Raw genomic sequence first — 18,706 nt, 5'->3', positions numbered from 1 at the left:
CACCCTGTCTGCCTCCCTGAGCCATTCTCTTGGAGCCTCCGGAGGGCACCAGGTGGATACCTGGCCCAGGCTGGTCCTGCCCAACAGCGGGTGAGGGTGAGCTTGGCTCTCAGCCTGAAGGACAGTCAGTTCCAGAAGCTTATGGGGTTGATCCAGCCACTTAACCACCTTGTGCCTCAGTTTCCTCTTCTACCAGCTGGAGATAATGGTAACTCTTTCCTTACAGATTGCAGTGACATTAAAAAGTTGATCCATGTATGTTAATCCTGGCTGTTACGATTACCTCACCGTTGACTCCTCCTCCAGACTGGAAGTCTTCCTTCCCTGACACTGGCCTCCTCTAGTGCTCATGATCCCAGCTGTAGCCCTAACCCAGACCCCACACTGTGTCAAGGCTGTCACTCATGATTCTCAGGGTCAGGGATCAGTGGCATGCACCTCTGTGTCATTCTCTGTAGAGTGTGTGTTGGTTCTCATGGTGGCTTCCTTTGGACCAGCATGTCTGCAGGTTGGGAGGATCCATTGCCTAGTGCAGCCTCTCTCTCCCTTCTAGGACTTGCACGGGCCCCTGCAGGGCTCTACTGCCCATCTTCACCTGAACCTTATCGGAGGGGGGGTGTTCAGGAGATCAGCTGAACCAGGTCCAGTGGGGCCTCCCTAACCCCTGAAGCATACGCATGAACAGGCCTGCACAGGCCCAAACAGGCCCTGGAGCATGCTCTGGAGCATACGCATGAACAGGCCCGCACAGACATGACACAAATACAGTTTCCCCAGACTATGGGGGCCTCATCCCAAAGGGGAACTATTGGAAGATCCTGACCTCTCAATGGGGCCATCAGTTTACCCCTTCCCATCAGGTTGCCAGGGTTGGGGTATTGGCTGTGTCTCTCCAGGAGCCACAGTTGGTTAGGGACATTTCTTCCTATCTGCTCTACTCTGCCATCAAGATGATGCCAGCTACCAGGCGCAGTGGCGCACACCTGTAATCCCAATGGCTCAGGAAGCTGAGGCAAGAGGATTGTGAGTTCAAAGCCAGCCTCAGCGAAAGCTAGGTGTTAAGCAACTCAGTGAGACCCTGTCTCTAAAAAAATACAAAATAAGGCTGAGGATGTGGCTCAGTGGCCGAGTGCCCCTGAGTTCAAACTCTGGTACAAAAAAAAAAAAATGCTGATGCCAGCCATTGCAAGTACCCTTTCAAGGCTTGCCAAGTGACCCTTCTAGCACCCCTCCATCCAGGCCACTCCCTATAGGACAGGGCTTGGGGGTGGGAGCCACTTTCAAACACACCCCGTGCCAGTTCCAATCCCACTAGGCAAGTCGGTCCTCCCCCAGGTACTAATGCCTGTCCAGGCAGGAGTTTGCTTGATAAAAAGGAACGAGAGGTTTTCCCTGGACAGCCCTCGGGAGGTGGCATGTAAAGTGGGAACTACAGTCCACAGAGCAGAGATGGGAAAGCATTTTCGTGTGTGTGAATGTGACACTACATCGGGGGCAGGGCTCACAAGTCTGTAGAGGCTCGTGGGGCCACCTGGAAGGCTTCCTGAAAGAAGGGTGTCCTGGCTAGTAGCAAGAGAGAGAGACACAGGATCTCTAGGGGCAAGGGCACAGACTAAAGTGAGACCCAGGTGTCCCTGTCTGAGTCTGTGCCTCTGGCCACCCCCTCCCCGCCCCCAGCCTCCTTGCGGCTCCCTGCGGCCAGCAGCTCTGCAGCACTCTGCTCAGCTCCGCTCCAGGAAGGCCACCTCCTCCCTACCCTCCTCCTCCCCCTCCTCTGCCTGCTGTCACCACTCACCGCTCATAGCCTCGAGGGGGTGGGGACCCCAGGGCTGGACACACCCCACCGTGGCCCCAGAGCTCAGCTGGTCGGACAGACGCACAGTCGGATACAAGGACCCCGGAGCCACGAGGTGGGCAGTGTGCCAGGGTCCCTCGCAGCCTCCTCAAGGTCAGTGCCAGCTGGGGATGCAGCCATTCTGGGGCCCTGGAGACCTGTGGGGCCCACCCCAGGCTCCTGATTGCAGATCACAGGCCCCAAGGTGGGCTTTGCTCCAGGTGCACCTGAGACAGGACCGGGGGAAGGGACCACTCCTGCTTCCACAGGCTGGTCCACGTTGGGGGGGTCTAACAGGAAAGGCCCCGGGCTGGGGTCCAGCTCCTCACTGAGGCCTCACTGGGGACACTTCTGCACCGGCCATGGGGAGCTAAAATTGGAAAGTGGCGAGTGGGAGGCAGCTGACAAAGCTATTCCGCGGGCTCTTCGCCGCGCTCCGGTTTCAAGCTTCTGCTCCATTAACCTGATCCCCGAGGCCTCCCTCCCCCCCACCCTGCTGATGAGGAGGCATACTGGCCCTCGGCCTCCGATGACAGCCCCCTGGCAGCCCCCTGACACGGGCAGGGCAGCAATGGCCTCATCTGAGATTCCAGAGGGGCTCACGGAGAATATCTGGTCTTGAGGGGAGACGAAACCCTGTCCCAGGATCGTCCTGTGGCTTTAATGGGTCCCTTCCCCATTTTGGCCTGTGACCCCCTCCATCTGTAAAATGGGGAGAATGTCAGCTGTGGGGGTCCAGAGGAGCTGGCCACAGGGTGGGGAAGGCTGGCCTGTGATTTAGGGGAGGATCTGAGGTGGGAAACAGGGCCCAACTCAGCCCAAGGGGCACCTACACATGTTCCTCTCATTCATTTAGGCCCTGAGTCCGTACCTATGGGTCCCTTAGGAAGACACTGGGCCAGGCTGAAGATGGAAAGAGCATAGGTGCTAGCTGAGTTCCCAGGGTTGGCCCAGCAGGACTCCTGGGAACAAGCTGGGTGCTGGCAGGAGGGAGTGGCTAGACTCACCCTGGCCCTTAAACTGGTCAGCACCTTGGACAGCAGCCAGCATGCTCCCTGTGCCCTCCTGGCCCTGCCTGGCCCCACACCCACTTCTCCAGGGCACCTTCTCAAATAGCACAGCCTCCAGACAGTGGCCAGGACCAGAGTACACAGAGCACTGCGGGTGGGACAGTATGCAGACACAGGCAGGGACCAGGGACGAGGCAGGCTAGAGCGCGGGGGGCTTGCTGGGTGTGGGGTCTGCAAAAGATAAAAGGCTGAATGACGCTTGGTGCTGGGGACAGGATCTGGGAGGTTACAGGGTCTCAGAGAAGGAAAGGCCACTCAGGGTGTGAGTAGGAGTCAGAGAAGGGGTCTTGGAGAGAGTTTGGCTTTCTAAGGAGCTGAAGGAGTCTCACTGAGGTAGGGGGACCCTGGAGGCCAGAAACCTGATTGAGGTGCTAGAGATAGGGTTTCCTCTCCTGAAAGTTCAAGAGGGCCTTGGCAGGAGTCTTGGCAGAGGGTGGAGACCAATCCATCCGAAAGGTGTGAAGGAGTAAAGGAAGGTGACAAAGGTAGACTGAGTGGAGACTAGACTTTCAAGAACCTTCAGTGAGAGGGGTTGGAACTGGAGCAGTAGTCGGGAGGGGAGGAGTGAAGGGCACACAGGGGTGGGGAGAGTGATGCTATACTTCCCCAGACCCCAAGGGGTGGATGGAGTGGTCTCTGTTCAGAATGGAGGCCTAGCACCCCCGTAGGGGTCCATGAGGTGGGGCTGGAGGCTGGGCCCTCACCTGCCTATCTCCCCAGCCCTGTCCAGGCTATGGGCATCAAGACAGCACTGCCTGCAGCTGAGCTGGGTCTCTACTTCCTGGTGCTGAGTGGGTCCCTGGCCTATGCTGGCCGGGGCCTCCTTGAAGCATCCCAAGGTAACAGCTGGGCCCTGGGGCAGGGGTGGGATCTATCTTCCCCTGGGGGCCTCAGGGTTCTAATCAGTAAGGCAAGAAATATATAGGTCCCAGACCTAGAGACATGGACACAGAGCCTGTCCCCCCACATACATAGACACTCAGAGACACAGGGACCTGGACCCAGATAGATACACACCAAGACCCAGGGTGAGGCAGGGGCAGAACAAGAGACCCACATTCCCCTAACTTCTGCCCTGTTCCCAGAGCTATACACCTGGCAGACCTGTTCCCCTCTCCCCAGGTGGGGGCAGCCTCGTCCTTGGGGGTAGGCCTGGGAGGGCATGTGAAAGACCCCTTCCACTGAGGCCACGCTCTGTTCTCAGATGGGGCCCACAGGAAGGCCTTCCGGGAGTCTGTGCGACCCGGCTGGGAGTACATTGGCCGGAAGATGGTAGGTCTCCCACATCCCAGGGTCCCTGCTAAGGGTCCCCGACCCCTGGCACATGTCTCCATCCCTAACTCTTCCCCACTCTCCGCTATCCCAGATTTTCTGGCGTCTCACAAAGGGGGTCTCTAGCTTGAGCCTCAGCACCTCAGCTTCTCCATGGCCCCTCCCCAGCCCGACTCACTTAGAAAACAGGTCCATAAGCAGGATGAGCTTCAGCGGGGCCTCCAGCACCACCCTTCCCAGGAACAGGGCAGCAGTGGTAGAGTGTCAGGCACTGTGCTGAGCAGAGGGGGAGAGGGATTTGAGGGACAGTGCTGTCCACGTGGTGCCCTCATTCCTCCCTTCATTTCTATCTGGGTACTTCCTTCAGAGGGGACTTCAGGGACCTGGAGCCATTGCTCCTCTTCTAATGCATGAGAAGAACAAGGGACCTGGGAAGGTGCTAGGGCTCTGCCCAGTTGGGGTACCCGCCTGCTATCCTCCCTCACCCACCCTAACCTTCCTTTCCTCCCGTCCCTGGCTGTCCCAGGATGTAGCTGACTTTGAGTGGGTGATGTGGTTCACTTCCTTCCGAAATGTCATCATCTTCGCCCTCTCTGGACACGTGCTGTTTGCCAAACTCTGCACAATGGTTGCCCCCCAGGTGAGCTGAATCTGCCCCCCGCCCTCATCAGCTTCTCCTTAGCTGCAAAGGTTGTGGGAAATCTATTCAGGGGTCCTACCCCCAGGAGCATAGGAAAACCAGAACCTCACATCTCCACAGCTCCGCTCCTGGATGTATGCTGTGTACGGAGCCCTGGCTGTGATGGGCACAATGGGCCCTTGGTACCTGCTGCTGCTGCTTGGCCACTGTGTGGGCCTCTACGTGGCCTCACTCTTGGGTCAGCCCTGGCTCTGTCTTGGCCTTGGCCTGGCCAGCCTGGCCTCCTTCAAGATGGACCCCCTCATCTCCTGGCAGGTATGCACTGGAGTATTGGAAGGGTACAGGGATAGGACCCCAAGCCATTTGCTTCATTTAAAGCCTTTGCCTCCTGAGTATCCCCAAGTATTTCCTTCACTTTTCCACCCATCTTCAAGCCTTTGAGTGTGCCCTGACAACCAGGCGGTCACCTGCACTGCAGCACAGTGTGTCCAACTCGTCCTCTGCTCTATCACATTGCTGGGATAGAGCAATCGTCAATGTTAACTGGCTCTGGAATAGGGGAAGGGCAGGACCAAGCTGGGGCCCCCCTGGGAAGCTGGAAAGGGGTTTCTTTTCCCCAGAGGTGTGAGGCCCCCTGGTGAGCTGGCGGCCTGTTCTCTCCCCTCCAGAGCGGGTTTGTAACAGGCACTTTTGATCTTCAAGAGGTGCTGTTTCACGGGGGCTGCGGCTTTACCGTGCTGCGTTGCACCAGCTTCGCACTGGAGAGCTGTGCCCGCCCTGACCGCCGCTACTCCCTAGCCGACCTGCTCAAGTACAACTTCTACCTGCCCTTCTTCTTCTTTGGGCCCATCATGACCTTTGATCGCTTCCACACTCAGGTGAAGGGACATCTTGTGGCCTCCCAGAACAAGGCTAGGTCTCCTTTTTCAGACAGAGGCTCCTATCTCAGGTAGAACTCCCCAGGCAGGCTGTACCCCATCTTCAGGTAGGACCCCAGGATGCAGCCACGTTTCCGCCTTAGACAAGGATCACATGGTGGAGATGTGTGTCTTCTCTCAGACAGGACTCCCAGGCCATGACCGTTCCCCTCCTGCTCAAATGGGGCTCCCAAGACAGGACTGGTCTCCCCTTGTCGGACAGAACCCTCCCCAGACTTCAGGGTGTCTCCACCCTTGGGCGGAATTCCTGGGTGCAGCCTGCCTCCTCCCACCCAGGGGGACCCCCACTGGGGCAGGGCTCCTCACGGCAGACACTTGGCACTCCCCCAGACATTTTGCATCCCTCCAGGTGAGTGAGGTGGAACCAGTGAGGCCCGAGGGCGAGCTGTGGCGCATCCGGGCCCAGGCAGGTCTCAGCGTGGTGGCCATCATAGCAGTGGACATCTTCTTTCACTTCTTCTACATCCTCACCATCCCCAATGACCTCAAGTTTGCCAATCGCCTCCCAGACAGCGCCCTCGGTGGGTCCCCACATCACCAAGGGTGCAGGAACAGGGACTTATTTCTTTGAAATGCCTGGGACTTGACCTTAGCTTTGTCCTATGAGGCTGGAGCAGTATCTCCAACAGGCTGCCCTTCATCAGGGCTGTGATTGATTTTCACAAGTGGAGATGGGGGTCCCCACGGGGAAGGTGGGGCCTGGTGCTCCCCCAGGAAGAGGCAAATTCTCCCTGTGGGCTGCAGGTGGCAAGGACTTCTCCTCTCCCCCAACCTTTGGAGAGAAGTGTCCAGGGGGAAGGCAGGGCTCAGCACCTCCCCTGGGACTTGGGGGTTATCAGGGGAGGCCAAGGTGATGATGGGCCCTGGGTAGTGACAGCACCTTGTCCCCAGCTGGCCTAGCCTATTCAAACCTGGTGTATGACTGGGTGAAGGCTGCGGTCCTCTTCGGTGTCGTCAACACCGTGGCGCGCCTGGACCACCTGGATCCGCCTCAGCCTCCTAAGTGCATCACTGCGCTCTACGTCTTTGGGGAAACGTGAGTACAAGCAGTGGAGGGGGTCGCAACCTTGGATGCCCACCGCCCCTGAGCCTCTTCCCATCCTACCATGTCCCCTCCCGCTGTGCCGTGGGAGCTCTGTGTCAGGTGGACTCACACCCTTCTGCTCTTTCCACACAGACACTTCGACCGGGGCATCAATGACTGGCTTTGCAAGTGAGTTGGGGTGAGGGGGTGGCCACAGCTATAGTGCCACATGTCTGGGCAGTGCCAAGATTTACCCATGGTTTTAGAGAGCACCCCTAGGCCAGGGAAAGCAAGGAGACAGTAAGTCTGCCTTAGACGAGTGAGGTCTAGGTGAGAGACAGGTTTGGGCTTGGCTGAGGGCCCTGGAAGTGGAGAGAAGGGGCTGGCAGGGGGGCAGAGACACCAGGAGCTGCCATTCAGTACGGGCATCCAAAAGAAGGAGATGACTTCTGGGCCCCTATCTTTAGCATGGGAGAATGGGGTGACTTCTAGAGAGAGGTTCTGTTTGAGAAACATCTAGATGGAATTGGGGGGGGGGGCACCATTAGGGAAATCCAGGGAATCTGAGGGCCAGGGACTCAGAGAAGTCAGGAGGAATGGTGGGACTGTGGATGTCATGAGGGAGGGTAGTTGTGCTGCAGCCTCGAGTGCATAAAACCTGGGGTACAGGTCGAGGAGAGTTGGGGTCAGCCAATATTGGTCCCGCAAGGACTTTGGTTGGAGGGAGAAGGAAGAGCCAGGAGAAGGAACTGAGGAGAAGGAGAAGAATCAAGGCCATGTGACACCCTGGAAGCTTGGGAAGACCATCTAGGCGTGGAGGGGGCCACGGGGCCAGGTGCTGCTGAGGTTCAAGGGAGCTGGAGGCTGAGGATTAGCATTGGTGACATGGAGCTTTTCAGCCTTCGCCTGGGGAGGCAGGGGCAGTGAAAGGGAATCAAGGAACTGGGGGGGGAGTGTGTGGACAACTTCTGGGAGAAGCCTGGGACTGAAGGAGTAAGACAGAGGGGTAACCAAAGGGAGTTGTGGGGTGTTTTAAAGGTAGGAGGTACTGGGACACCCCTGGTGCTGAGGGGAACTATTCAACAGAAGAGCCGGTAATGCAGTATGGAGGGGCAATTGGTGGACTGAGGTCCTGAGGAGGGAGGAGGTGATGGTGTCCACTCTCAGGCAGAGGCCCGCCTTCAGGAAGAAGAAGAGAAGCCAGTACAGGCTGAGGAGGCAGCATTCAGGCCCTCCTTCCCAAGTGCCCACCACACCCTCTCATACTTGCAGGCGAGAGAGGGGTGCGGTAGCCATTGCAATGGGGGAGAAGCACCTGCCTATAGAGAGCTCAGCCCCAAGAGGCCAGGTGGGGTTGGAGGTAGTGGGTTTCAGCCTCCAACGTGTGAAGACGTGAGGCTTTCCCATCAGGGCTTAGCTGCGGGGGTGCAGGTCAAGAGAAAGCTGGTAATCGGCTCTCCCAGATGGTCAAGAAGGAAGAATTGAAAAATAAGGTGCTTAAGGTTATTTATAATGATGACTCATTGAGCATAAGCCTGTTAAAGAGGGTGGTAGAGATGGGGGGGATCAGTGGGATTGAAGAACGAGCTGGGGAGCCAAGTGTCAGAAGGGGTTGGGCAAAAAGTGAGAATTAACAAGGAGTGAAATTTCAAATGGTGACAGAGTTGGGGTCTGACCATGGGAGTGGGTGGCTGAGGTGCAGTGGAGAAGAAACCAATGGAAATGAGGAGGTCAAGGAGTGGAGAGGCAGCTTAGTCAATGAGTCTTCCACTGAATTTATTTAACAAATATTTATTGAGCACCTACTGTGTGCCAAGCACTGTTCTAGGCACTGGGGATACAAGCAGTGAATATGGCAAAGACCCTGAAATCATGGAGCTTACAGTCTAGTGGGGGAGAAAAACAGGTAAACAATAAACAGGCAAACAAACATCAATAAGATAATTTTAGAGAGTGGTAAGTGTAAGGGGATAGAATTTGGTTACAGGGTAGAAGCTTCTTTAGTTGGGGTCTGGGCGGCCTTCTGTGAGGAGATATTTGAACTGAGACTTGAGTGATAAGGAGATGTGTGGGGTGGAGGAGGGTGATGGAATTCCAGGTAGAGGGAACTACCAGGGCAAAGACTTTGAGACATGTACCAACTGTGTGTGTGTGAAGATCAGAAAGACTAATAAGGCAGGCAGAGGGAGGGAGGGAGAAAATGGTGGATCAGAGATGGGGGGGAAAGGCAGAAAACCAGCGACAGGGATTCTCTAATACTCTAATTGCCATAGGAAGCCATGGGGGCGTGGTTTAACCATGGAAATGATGTGATCTGAGCTAAGCCTCTGGCTGCTGTGTGAAAAAGGGGCTGGGGGACAGCGGACAAAGGCCAAAGTAGGAAGGCCATTAAGTGGCCTAGTCCACCTGGACTCCAGTGGGAGGAGGGTAGAAGCTATGAGCAGTGGTCAGGACTGACCAGAGTCAATAGAATTTGCTGGTTTGGATGTGAATGAAGAGGGAAACTGAGAATCCAAAATAGTACCAGGGCTTGTAGTAACTGAAGGGATGATGGAGATGGGAATGGAGCTGGTTTGGGCAGAGAGGGGGGAATCAGTCATTCAAGTGAGATGTCTAGAAGCAATTGGAGACACAAATCAAAGAGAGACTGGGCTAAACAAGCAGTGTTCAAAGTCTTGAGTCTGAATGAGATTTTTGGAGGAGTGAATGAACACAGCTAGAGAAGACACAAAGTCCAAGGCTGAGCCCTCTGAAATTTGGAGTTGGGCAGAGGAAAATCAGTCACCTAAGTTCAAAACATCGTCTTGTCCCCAGGGTGACAGCAGGAGGAGGGCTGCGCCTGTTGTGCATCCTCTGCTGGCCTCACACCTGTCCTTTCCCACCCTTCCACCGGCCTCTGCTTTCATCTTTCCCGCAGATATGTGTATGACCACCTTGGTGGGGAGCACTCTGCAGTGATCCCAGAGCTGGTGGCCTCAGTGGCCACATTTGCCATCACCACTCTGTGGCTTGGGCCTTGTGACATTGTCTACTTGTGGTCATTCCTTAACTGCTTTGGCCTCAACTTTGAGCTCTGGGTACAGAAGCTGGCAGAACATGGGCCTCTTGCACAAGTTGAGGTAAGCAGGGGAGGTCTGGGACTGGGATGGGCTGAGATTGGTAGGGTCGCAGGACAGGGTGGAGGCGTCCGGACACACTTGATCTCCAGCCTAGAACTTTCTCACCACCGCCTTCCTGATTGTCAGGGCAATGGCTTATCCTGTGGGAATCTGTTCCTTTCTTCCTTCTGTGGATCAGGCCCAATACACGGAGGCCTGGCCTTGTTTGCCAGTTCTTATCCTCTCCCCAGGACTCAGTTTCCCCATGTTTAATAATGACGAAGAATTGGCCTGGGATTCCCAGACACCCGTGAATATCCCCAGGATAAGTGGCCCTGTAGGCCAGGCCATTAACCAACCATGTCCTCTTTCCTTTGGGCCTCTCACCTTGCTGCCAATGCTCTCCTGAACTGGGCAGGCCCGTCTGTCAGAGCAGATGTCCCGTAGGGTCCGGGCTCTTTGTGGGGCCATAAACTTCTGGGCCATCATCATGTACAACCTTGTAAGCCTGAACAGCTTCGAGTTCACAGAACTGGTCGCCCGACGTCTGCTACTTACAGGTGAGAGATGGGTTTGGGATATATCAACCTCAAGGACTGTGACCTTCTGAAATGCTCCTTCCATACCCCAATACCCCAGGGACTCGGCAAGGAGGGCCATCCAATGGGGAGAGGGATGGGAAGAGAAAAGTCATTGCGGATGGGCTGCTGTGGGCACTGATGACTCCTTCCCCAACAGGGTTCCCCCAGACCACGCTGGCCATCCTGTTTGTCACCTACTGTGGTGTCCAGCTGGTGAAGGAACGTGAGCGAACCCTAGCACTGGAGGAGGAGCAGAGGCAGGACAAAGAGAAGCTAGAGTAGGTGGGAGGGGGCTCCTGGGTCCCAGGCCCAGGCGGGGCCAGAAGGGCCTCACTGACAGAATAAAAGACTTTTCTACCACAGTTGGGCTGTTCCCTTCCCCTTGTTCCCAGCAATCTCCTGGCTCCTTGTCCATCATGGCTGAAGAGCTGGAGTTTCCAGGTCTCAGGGAGGGGGTCCCACACAGTGTGGAAGGGGCAGCACATGAGGGAAAGACCTCCCACCTTGACAACCCAAAAGCAGAATATTAAGGCCCGAAATTTCAAACCACTTGATTATTGACTCTTGGAGAACCTGATTTCAGACCCTGAACTACTCGCTTAGAAGGTATTTTATTCTTCTTGAAGAAGGAGACGTACCCACATTGCAAGCTGCACTTGATGGGGACACTCCCATCAGATGGGCAAGTGGACGTGTCCTGTGGGAAATTTTACTGGCACACATGGCCAGACTGGGGGCATGGCCAGGACACAGCCTTGGATACCCCCCTGTGATAATGGCTTATGAGCCAAGAGGACCCAGGGGAAATATGATGACCCTGGAGGGGCCCTGAGTTTCTCCTCCCTGCTGAAAGGCTAACACTGGGCAGCAATAGCCCTTCTCTGACTGAAGCAGCCCCTCGGGCACCATAACCGGATCCAGGTGGGCTCTTGCCTCTCCCAGCCTCCTCCCTAGAACCCCACAAGGTCAGGACTGTGAGGGCTGTGGGATGGGAGGGGTTCTTAGTTAGGTCCCTCTAGGCTGGTCACATCTTAGTCAGGCGCAGCACGTTGAGCCGCACAGGCAGGAAGGTGGCGCCGGCTGCATAGGCGATCTCCCGCAGGACGCCCTCCCACTTCTTCTCCTCCTCGTTATATCTGGGGTGGGGGGAAGAGTGGGGACAAGGGTGAAGAGCTTCATCAGCTGAGTCCAAAATGGGACCCAGCAGGGAGGGTTGGCTGCGTACATTACACCCATCTCCAGGAAGTGTACCCCAGCCCAGGTCTATCTCTAGATACCTGGAAATTCCCATGCTCTTGGAAGGGGGCCTCCCAAAGAGTCACTACCAAGAAAATCCACCCCATAATCCAGAGCTACCTCCTCAGGAAAGGCCACCTCTCCAGGGTTCCCACACTCCTCAAAATCCACCTCCCTCCAGGAAGATCTACACTGGCCCCCTACACACACACACCAATCATGTCCTCTTGAGAGTTTCCATATTCAACATTCCAGAAGTTCCTTGCACCCCACTCCCCTAGCAGCCCTACTCCTCCAGAGGCCACTTGCAGCACCAAGTGACTGAAGGTTCAAGTATGCCCCAGGTGGCTGAGCCTCTTCCACCTATCCCCATGAAGGACCAGCCATGGGAAGCAATGACTGAGAGGCTGGAGTCCAACTATTTCCTAGTCCTGGCCTCACTCTCCTCTAGCCAAGCACCCAGAAAACGGGGGTAAGAGGCCTGGCTGCTACCTGGGCCCTGTGTCTGTGGGTCTGTACCCTAAGCTGAGGGTCAGCTCCCATCTGCAGCACTGCTGGAGCTCCTCAGTGGGGCATGGTACCACATGTGCAAACCTAGACCCACTGGTAGAAATGGGGCAAGTGGGGTGTGTTTGTTATTCCTTCCCCCAAGATTCCCTGGAAGAGGGATCAGCTTTGCCCACACATGAGCTTGCCAGGCTGTGGGGAAATCAGCCTTGCTCAGAATTCCCCCTTGATTCCTTGGGGCCAGGCTCACCTCCAAATGTCGTTGAGCTCTGTGGGGACCAATTCTCCGGACTCAGTCTCCAGTGTGGCGAAGCCACCAATGGCATAGAGGGTGCCCACCAGGCTAATCAGGCTGAGTGAGCTGCGCTCCTGTGGAAAGGCCTCGAAGGGTGCCCACCTGTGGCAGTGGGGTGAGAAGGTGCATCACCTAGGGGGCCTGTCCCTGCTATCCCGGTGCTCCCAACTCCAGCTGCACCCTTTGAAATCTGAGTCCTAGCCTCTCACACTCCCAGGGCAGCTTCCTGCTTCCCGACTTTCTTGGGTGCCTGCCCGGTGCCCCTGCCTGGGCCTCAGCTCATCCCAACCCTGTTCTCCAGGCCCCCCTGGTTTCACTTCCTCCCCCATTCTCTTGCTCCTCCCTTTTCCCTTCCTTTCCCCCTTGTCATTAATCCAACTGGCCCAGCAAAGTCCCCCATGGATCTCCCATGTCCCTCTTCTCTCCTGAACTAACTCCTGGCTGCTAACTCAGGATCCCAGCCCCCAGCAGGCCCCCAAGAACTGCCCTGGACACATTCCCCTGGCTCCTTAGTGGCCATTTAAGCTCCTGTTCCCTTGCACTCCTGTCCCCCTCTTCTCCCCTCACAGCCTAACTGTTCTCACTCCCCGGCTCCTGCAGCTGGGCCTTCATTCCCACCCTCCAAAAGCCCATCCACCCCAGGGCTGTAAAATCCAGGGCCCACGGCCTGCCACTACAGAGGTGACTGTCCTCACCTCCTGCCTCTCCAGGGTCAGCTTCTTGTACTCTTCCTGGATAATGCATCTCCCCCACCATCCCTTGGGGCTTGGACCTCTGCTCCTGCCATGGGCACCCCCTCTCCTTATGAAGTTTGTCCCCTCTGTACTCTTGGGCCCTCAATCTCTCCCTCTACCTCAGCCCTCTCTCTGGCCCTGTAGGCTCCTCCTGGACACCCTCAGGCAGGCATCTCAAGTCCACATATCCTGACTGGACCTTCAATCTTGTTATTTAACCCCAATGTTTCTCCAACAAATGGCCTCCCATTCTCACTCAAAAGCATCCACTTCTTTCTTGCCCCAACATCCAAATCATCACTATGCCCTCCTTCTTTCATCTCCTAAACCCTTGCTACTCAGAGGGTGGTCCCTAGGCCTGCAGCACCAACATTACCAGGGTATCCTTAGAAATACAGGCCCCTCCTCATATCTGAAATCCAGAATCTGCATATTAACACGACACTAGGGAGATTTCTGTGTATTACAGCCAGAGAGGCCCTGGCCTAAGTCCTCCAGTGGCTCTTCTCCACTGCACCCTAGTTCCAGGCTCCAGGCTTCCATTACCTCTTGCTACAGCTGCACCCTGCACCCCTCAGGCCCCCTTGCCTCCTAGAAAATCTCTGATCCTGCTCTCCAGCTGCCACCAGGCATGTTAGAAAAACAGGTGGAGTTTAAAACCCATCAAAGGCATTTCATTAGTGTCAGAATAAAGTGTCTCAGCCCTTCTGGTCACCTACCCGGCCCCAGAACTGGCTTCTCCCACTATTTCTGGCTGAGCCCAGCTGGAGGTCAGCTCCATTTTTTCTTTCCTGATATCCCAGCAGGGCAGCTCCTGTCTCCCTCACAGGTCTTTCACTAGCACAAGGCCACTGCCTGGTAGGAGTCTCTGAGTGAGGAACCTGATATCCCTTGTCTCCTCCACCTGGGAGCTCCCTCCTGCAGACCCTGCAGCCCATAACCCTGCCCTACCTCATGGGGAAGTCCCCTCCCCACCTATCTGCTGATCAGAGAGGGACTACAGTGGGGATGTTCCAAATCAACAGCAGGGACCCAAGACAGGGGCTATGACTCCTGCCAGGGCAGACACAGGGAGGACTGACATAGGCCCAAAGCCACATACTTGTCATCTGCGATGCTGTACACCTCCGCAGAACTGGTCAGTCCTGTGTCGGTGACCCCCGCTGCCACAAAAATGCGGCCATCATGGACGGTGGCCCCAAAGAGCGAGCGGGCAGTCTGCATGGGTGCCAGTTCCTTCCACTCGAATTTCTTGGGGTCATAGACGCACATCTTGTTCAGGCACTTCCTGTGGGGTGGATGGATGAGTGCGTAGAGGGAGGCCTGAATAGAGACCCGCTGCCCTTGGCCGCCTCCCAGGGCAGTGGGGACAAACCTCCAGCCACAGGAGAATTCTCCTTTCGCTGGAACCTACAACTCTGCTGAAGCAGACACGCTCGGGGACCCAGCCTCACCTGTCGCTGCCTTTGCCACCAATGACGTAGACGAGGTCCATATGGGAGAGAACAGCGTGGCCATACACTGCGTATGGCAGAGGGTCCGATTCGCCCCATTTGAAGGACCTAGAGGAGACGCAAGGGACGGGTGCCCGACTCAAGGGTGCGCCCAATCCCGGCGTTTGGTTCACCCTCCCACCCAACACTCACTCGGGGTGCACCCGAAGCATTCCAGGAACTCCCCTGGGCCCCACCCTCCTACGCCCCTGCCCCTCCCAGCGGTCGGGCGACTGTACTGGGACTCCGGGCTCCCACCTGGATCCACAGTCCCTCCCCAGGACCCGGCCCGCCCCAGCCCACGCTCACAGCCGGTCGTAGCACAGGACCGAGTCCAGGCTGCTCTCCCCGTCCTTCAGCTCTCGGCCGCCGACCACGTAGATGGAGTTAAGAGCCTCTCCCAAACCAAAGAGGCAGCGCGGAGAAGGCAGCGGCGGCATGCCCAGCCACTCCGAGTCCAGGTGGTCAAACTGTGGGCGGGGCGTCCAGTCAGCCACCGCCCACCCCGCTCCCGCCCCCAGCCCAGCCCAGCCACCTTGGTCAGAAAGGAGTAGGACTCCCTGCGCACCAACGCAGTCTGGAGGCGGCCCTGGAGGCGGTGCCCCTCTGCCATCCCATCATTGTGCAGAGAGCAGCCAAGAAGTAGCACCATAATGGGGCACCAGGGCTCAGAACTGAGGAGAAAGGTCCGACAGTGACCTTGGCCCTTCCTTAGTGCCCTTTCCTCTTCGAGGCCTGCCTGCCCCTTGCTCTGGAAACTTCAAAGTAACCCTACCTCCTTAAAATCATCCTTAAAATCTACAGTCTTCAGCTCTGTCGACCTCCATATTCTTATAATAAAGATACTAGTGGCTCATCTTATTGGAAAGTTTTCTGAGAGCCGAGGGCTGTGCTGATGAGCACTTTCATTAGCATCGTTAACCTTCAAACAACCTTATCAAGCAGGAAGAATAATTCCTATTGACAAACAGAGGCTCAGTGAAAATAAATAGTGACTTCACTGCTGGCCTGGCTGGTGGAGCTGCCCCTCACACCCATGATTAGGCCCAGTCTAAGCCAGTGAGCTTAACCTTGGCACCAGGCTTCCCTCACCCCCTCAGCTTTCTATATCCCGGTCCTGTCTCTGTCCCTTGCTCACCGTTCTGCGATCAGGAATACTGCCACCTTGCCCTTTCCATCTCCAAATTCCACCTAACAAGAAAGGCTCAAACCTATACTGCTAGTCTCCAGGAAATTCTTTCTGCCCCCTGAGATTCCAGAGTCACAACCCCCAACTTGGACTGAGCATTCCACTGTCCTCCTCAGTCTCAGTTTCCTCATTTGTACAATGAGAGGATTAGGCAGGATGGTCAAACTAGGACACTATGGGTTTCATACTCCAAGTCCTGTCTCACGATTTGCAAATGCTCATGCAAATGCTCCTCCTACACTGGCCTTGCTCCTCCTAGTCACTGTGCCTGACCCCAACCCCTGTGCAGGGCTAGAACACCCAACATGCTCCAATCTGGACCTAATATCCATCTGGAACCGAGATACCAAAGTTGTGCAGCTGCCTATAACTATCTTCAACTTTCAGGCAAGTGGATGTCAATAAACATCCCTGGTCTATTATCTCACTCTAGACGCAGTAAAATGCCCTCAAGTAGGCATAGACCTCTCCTGGGCCCCAAAACTGCCCCTCAGTGCCCAGAACCCAGCACTAGCTGGTCCCTCCCAAGATCAGCCAGGCACCTGCAGGAAGTAAGCACTCATGGGATCCTCTTTGTTGTCCTCGTTGTAGAAGAGGCCCCCAGCCACAAAGACCTGGTTCTCCTTGGTGACCAAGCTGACATGGTTCTTGGGGATCTGGGTGGAGAGAGAGGCACAGTAGCACTCGTTGGCTGCTGGATCATAGGCCACTGCACCCTCCTCACTGATCATGAAAATGAGATCCTGCAGGAACATGCCAAAGCGGAGTGTGTCATTGAGAATCCCAGGCAGGACACGTTCATCCTCTTCATCCTCCCCTGTCTTGGCTTCATTTGAGCCCTCGTCAGCCTCCTTGGTCCCAACTGTCTCCTTCCCCTTGTCTTTCTTCTTCTTGCGCAGCATGGTGATGCGGCCTTCGTGTGCATCCTTCACCATCTGTACCTTGCGAAGCAATTCCGGCTGGGCACGCACAAGAGGGTGGCGCTCCACGCGGCTCTCCAAGAAGGCGCGAGGCAGCAGGCGGCAGCGCACGCTCTCGAAAACCGTGGGCAGCGCGCGCTGGCGCTCTGCTTGCGCCTCGGCGTCACCGCTGCCAGCCCACCGCATCACCGCCTCGAACACCGCTTCTTCCTTCTCCACATTGAGGCCGTCGCTGGAAATGATGGCTATGAGCTCATCCGCCGAAAGCCCAAGGAAATCGGCGTCGCGCGCCACCAGCGTGAAGCGCGAGCAGATGAAGTCGCGGGCAGCCACCGCCAGGCGGGCACAATCGAGTAGTAGGCCAAGACGGAAGACGGCCAGGCAGTTGGCTAGGCACAGGCGCTTCTGCAGGAAGGACACACAGATGGTGAAGATGGACGGGATCTGGAAGCGGTGCGCTGCGGCGAACAGATCCTGCACGCTTGCCTCATCCAGCGCGATCTCTGACGTGTACAGGTAGTTCAGCACCTGGGCCACCACGTCTGGGGACACATCCTCCAGGCGCAGTTCGCCAGCAGTCTCTGGTTCAGCCAGGAAGCGCGCCCGGAAGTAAGGGCTGCAAGCGGCCAGCACCAGGCGGTGGCACGGGAACTCGCGCTCGCCCGCCCGCACCACACAGTCCAGGAACTTGCCATGGTCCAGCATGTCCTTGAGTCCATCCTGCAGGAGCGTCTGCTGGTACAGCCGCTGTTCCTCCGCTTGTTCCAAGCCCAGAGTCATGGTGGGGGCCCTTAGTGCCAAGTGTTCCTCTCTGCACCCCTGATTTTCTGCTGGGCAGCCCTCAGACTGCGCAGCTGTCCTCACAGGGCTATATATAAAGGTGGCCCTGGCTTGTAAGATGAGCTGCTGGGCCTCCTGCACATGACGCACAGGAGACAGCTGGACAGAGGCCCCTCCTGGAACAGCCTTGACTCAGCCCTGGGGGCTCATGGGGCAAGGGTGAGGTGTTTGGAGAAGCCTTGACTCAACCCTGGGGGCTCATGCTGCAAAGGTGGGTGTTTGGGCTTTCCTGGAAAGATGTAGGCCTTCCTGCCTCATTTCCAAAATATGCACATCCAGACCTTGACTCTGGATTTCTTGGTCTGGAGATTCCTCAAGGAAAGAGGGTGGCTCAAGCTGTGACTCAGGGACAATGGGGAAGCATGAGAGCCTCTCTTTAAGGGTCTCCCTTTCTTCTTGCCTTTTGGGCCTGGGCACTCTCTGTACTTCCACCTCCCTCTCTGGAGCATATCTAACTCTGGAAAACCCTGGACCCAACGTGTTTTCTGCTCCAAGAACCTGGGTGTGGAATTTCACTATAAAATGGGAAGACCTTTTCCTTTTTCTTCCCCAACTCTGAGATCCTCCTGCTTTGAAGATAGCCACCATTTTCCTGTGGAGCTAGGGACAGGATGGATGTCTCTGTTAAGCGTTTGTTTTCCCTCCCATACAATGAGAAGATAGAGAATTAGACTCTAAGGATCTCAGTCCAACCTGTTGAGGGTTGGAAGCACTGAGGTCCTGTGTTCCTTGGAGTGCACAGATGGTTTTTAGCATTCTAAGGGGTCAGGCATGCTAGAAAAATTTCTCCCTAGGATCTACTATTCTAGGTGTTTAGACCCATAGGGGTTTGACATTCTAGGGGAGTGCCATTGTGAATTCTATTGTCAAAAGAGTAATGCCTAAATCTTTAATATTCCAGGACTTTGGCTGTTGGGCTCATTTTCCTTGGTCCCTACTAGGCTTGTTCTTTCCTGCCCCCACTTGTGCTCTAAGGCATCAGTGTTGAGACCCAGGACAGTCAGCCTCAATGCCCACCCTACTCCTGATCATCCT

General features: G+C 56.0%; 2 protein-coding genes across 2 annotated transcripts; one reads left to right on the top strand and one right to left on the bottom strand.

Annotated features, from left to right (window-relative positions):
- The first annotated feature begins 3,637 nt into the window (after positions 1-3,637).
- Positions 3,638-10,739, top strand: Hhatl (hedgehog acyltransferase like). The gene is made up of 11 exons (XM_027932529.2): positions 3,638-3,743; positions 4,109-4,176; positions 4,703-4,816; positions 4,937-5,131; positions 5,485-5,694; positions 6,104-6,275; positions 6,646-6,790; positions 6,932-6,967; positions 9,696-9,897; positions 10,295-10,436; positions 10,615-10,739. The coding sequence occupies exons 1-11, from the start codon at positions 3,638-3,640 to the stop codon at positions 10,737-10,739; spliced, it is 1,515 nt and encodes a 504-aa protein (XP_027788330.1).
- Positions 10,740-11,481: 742 nt separating this feature from the next.
- Positions 11,482-17,611, bottom strand: Klhl40 (kelch like family member 40). Its single transcript, XM_027932562.3, has 6 exons — positions 16,454-17,611; positions 15,032-15,192; positions 14,684-14,791; positions 14,332-14,517; positions 12,451-12,597; positions 11,482-11,593 (listed from the first exon to the last, which is right to left on the bottom strand). The coding sequence occupies exons 1-6, from the start codon at positions 17,609-17,611 to the stop codon at positions 11,482-11,484; spliced, it is 1,872 nt and encodes a 623-aa protein (XP_027788363.1).
- Positions 17,612-18,706: the final 1,095 nt, after the last annotated feature.

Source organism: Marmota flaviventris, chromosome 1, assembly GCF_047511675.1.
Source record: "Marmota flaviventris isolate mMarFla1 chromosome 1, mMarFla1.hap1, whole genome shotgun sequence".
Lineage (NCBI taxonomy): Eukaryota > Metazoa > Chordata > Mammalia > Rodentia > Sciuridae > Marmota > Marmota flaviventris.
This window is presented reverse-complemented; position numbering and strand designations above follow the sequence as displayed.

Coding starts and splice junctions, on each gene's coding strand:
- Hhatl (XM_027932529.2), top strand. CDS start 3,638: ATGGGCATCAAGACAGCACTGCCTGCAGCTGAGCTGGGTCTCTACTTC. Junction 4,177..4,702: donor AGTACATTGGCCGGAAGATG/GTAGGTCTCCCA, acceptor TGGCTGTCCCAG/GATGTAGCTGACTTTGAGTG. Junction 5,132..5,484: donor ACCCCCTCATCTCCTGGCAG/GTATGCACTGGA, acceptor TCTCCCCTCCAG/AGCGGGTTTGTAACAGGCAC.
- Klhl40 (XM_027932562.3), bottom strand. CDS start 17,611: ATGACTCTGGGCTTGGAACAAGCGGAGGAACAGCGGCTGTACCAGCAG. Junction 14,518..14,683: donor GGTGGCAAAGGCAGCGACAG/GTGAGGCTGGGT, acceptor TCCACCCCACAG/GAAGTGCCTGAACAAGATGT. Junction 11,594..12,450: donor GAGCTCAACGACATTTGGAG/GTGAGCCTGGCC, acceptor CCCCCACCCCAG/ATATAACGAGGAGGAGAAGA.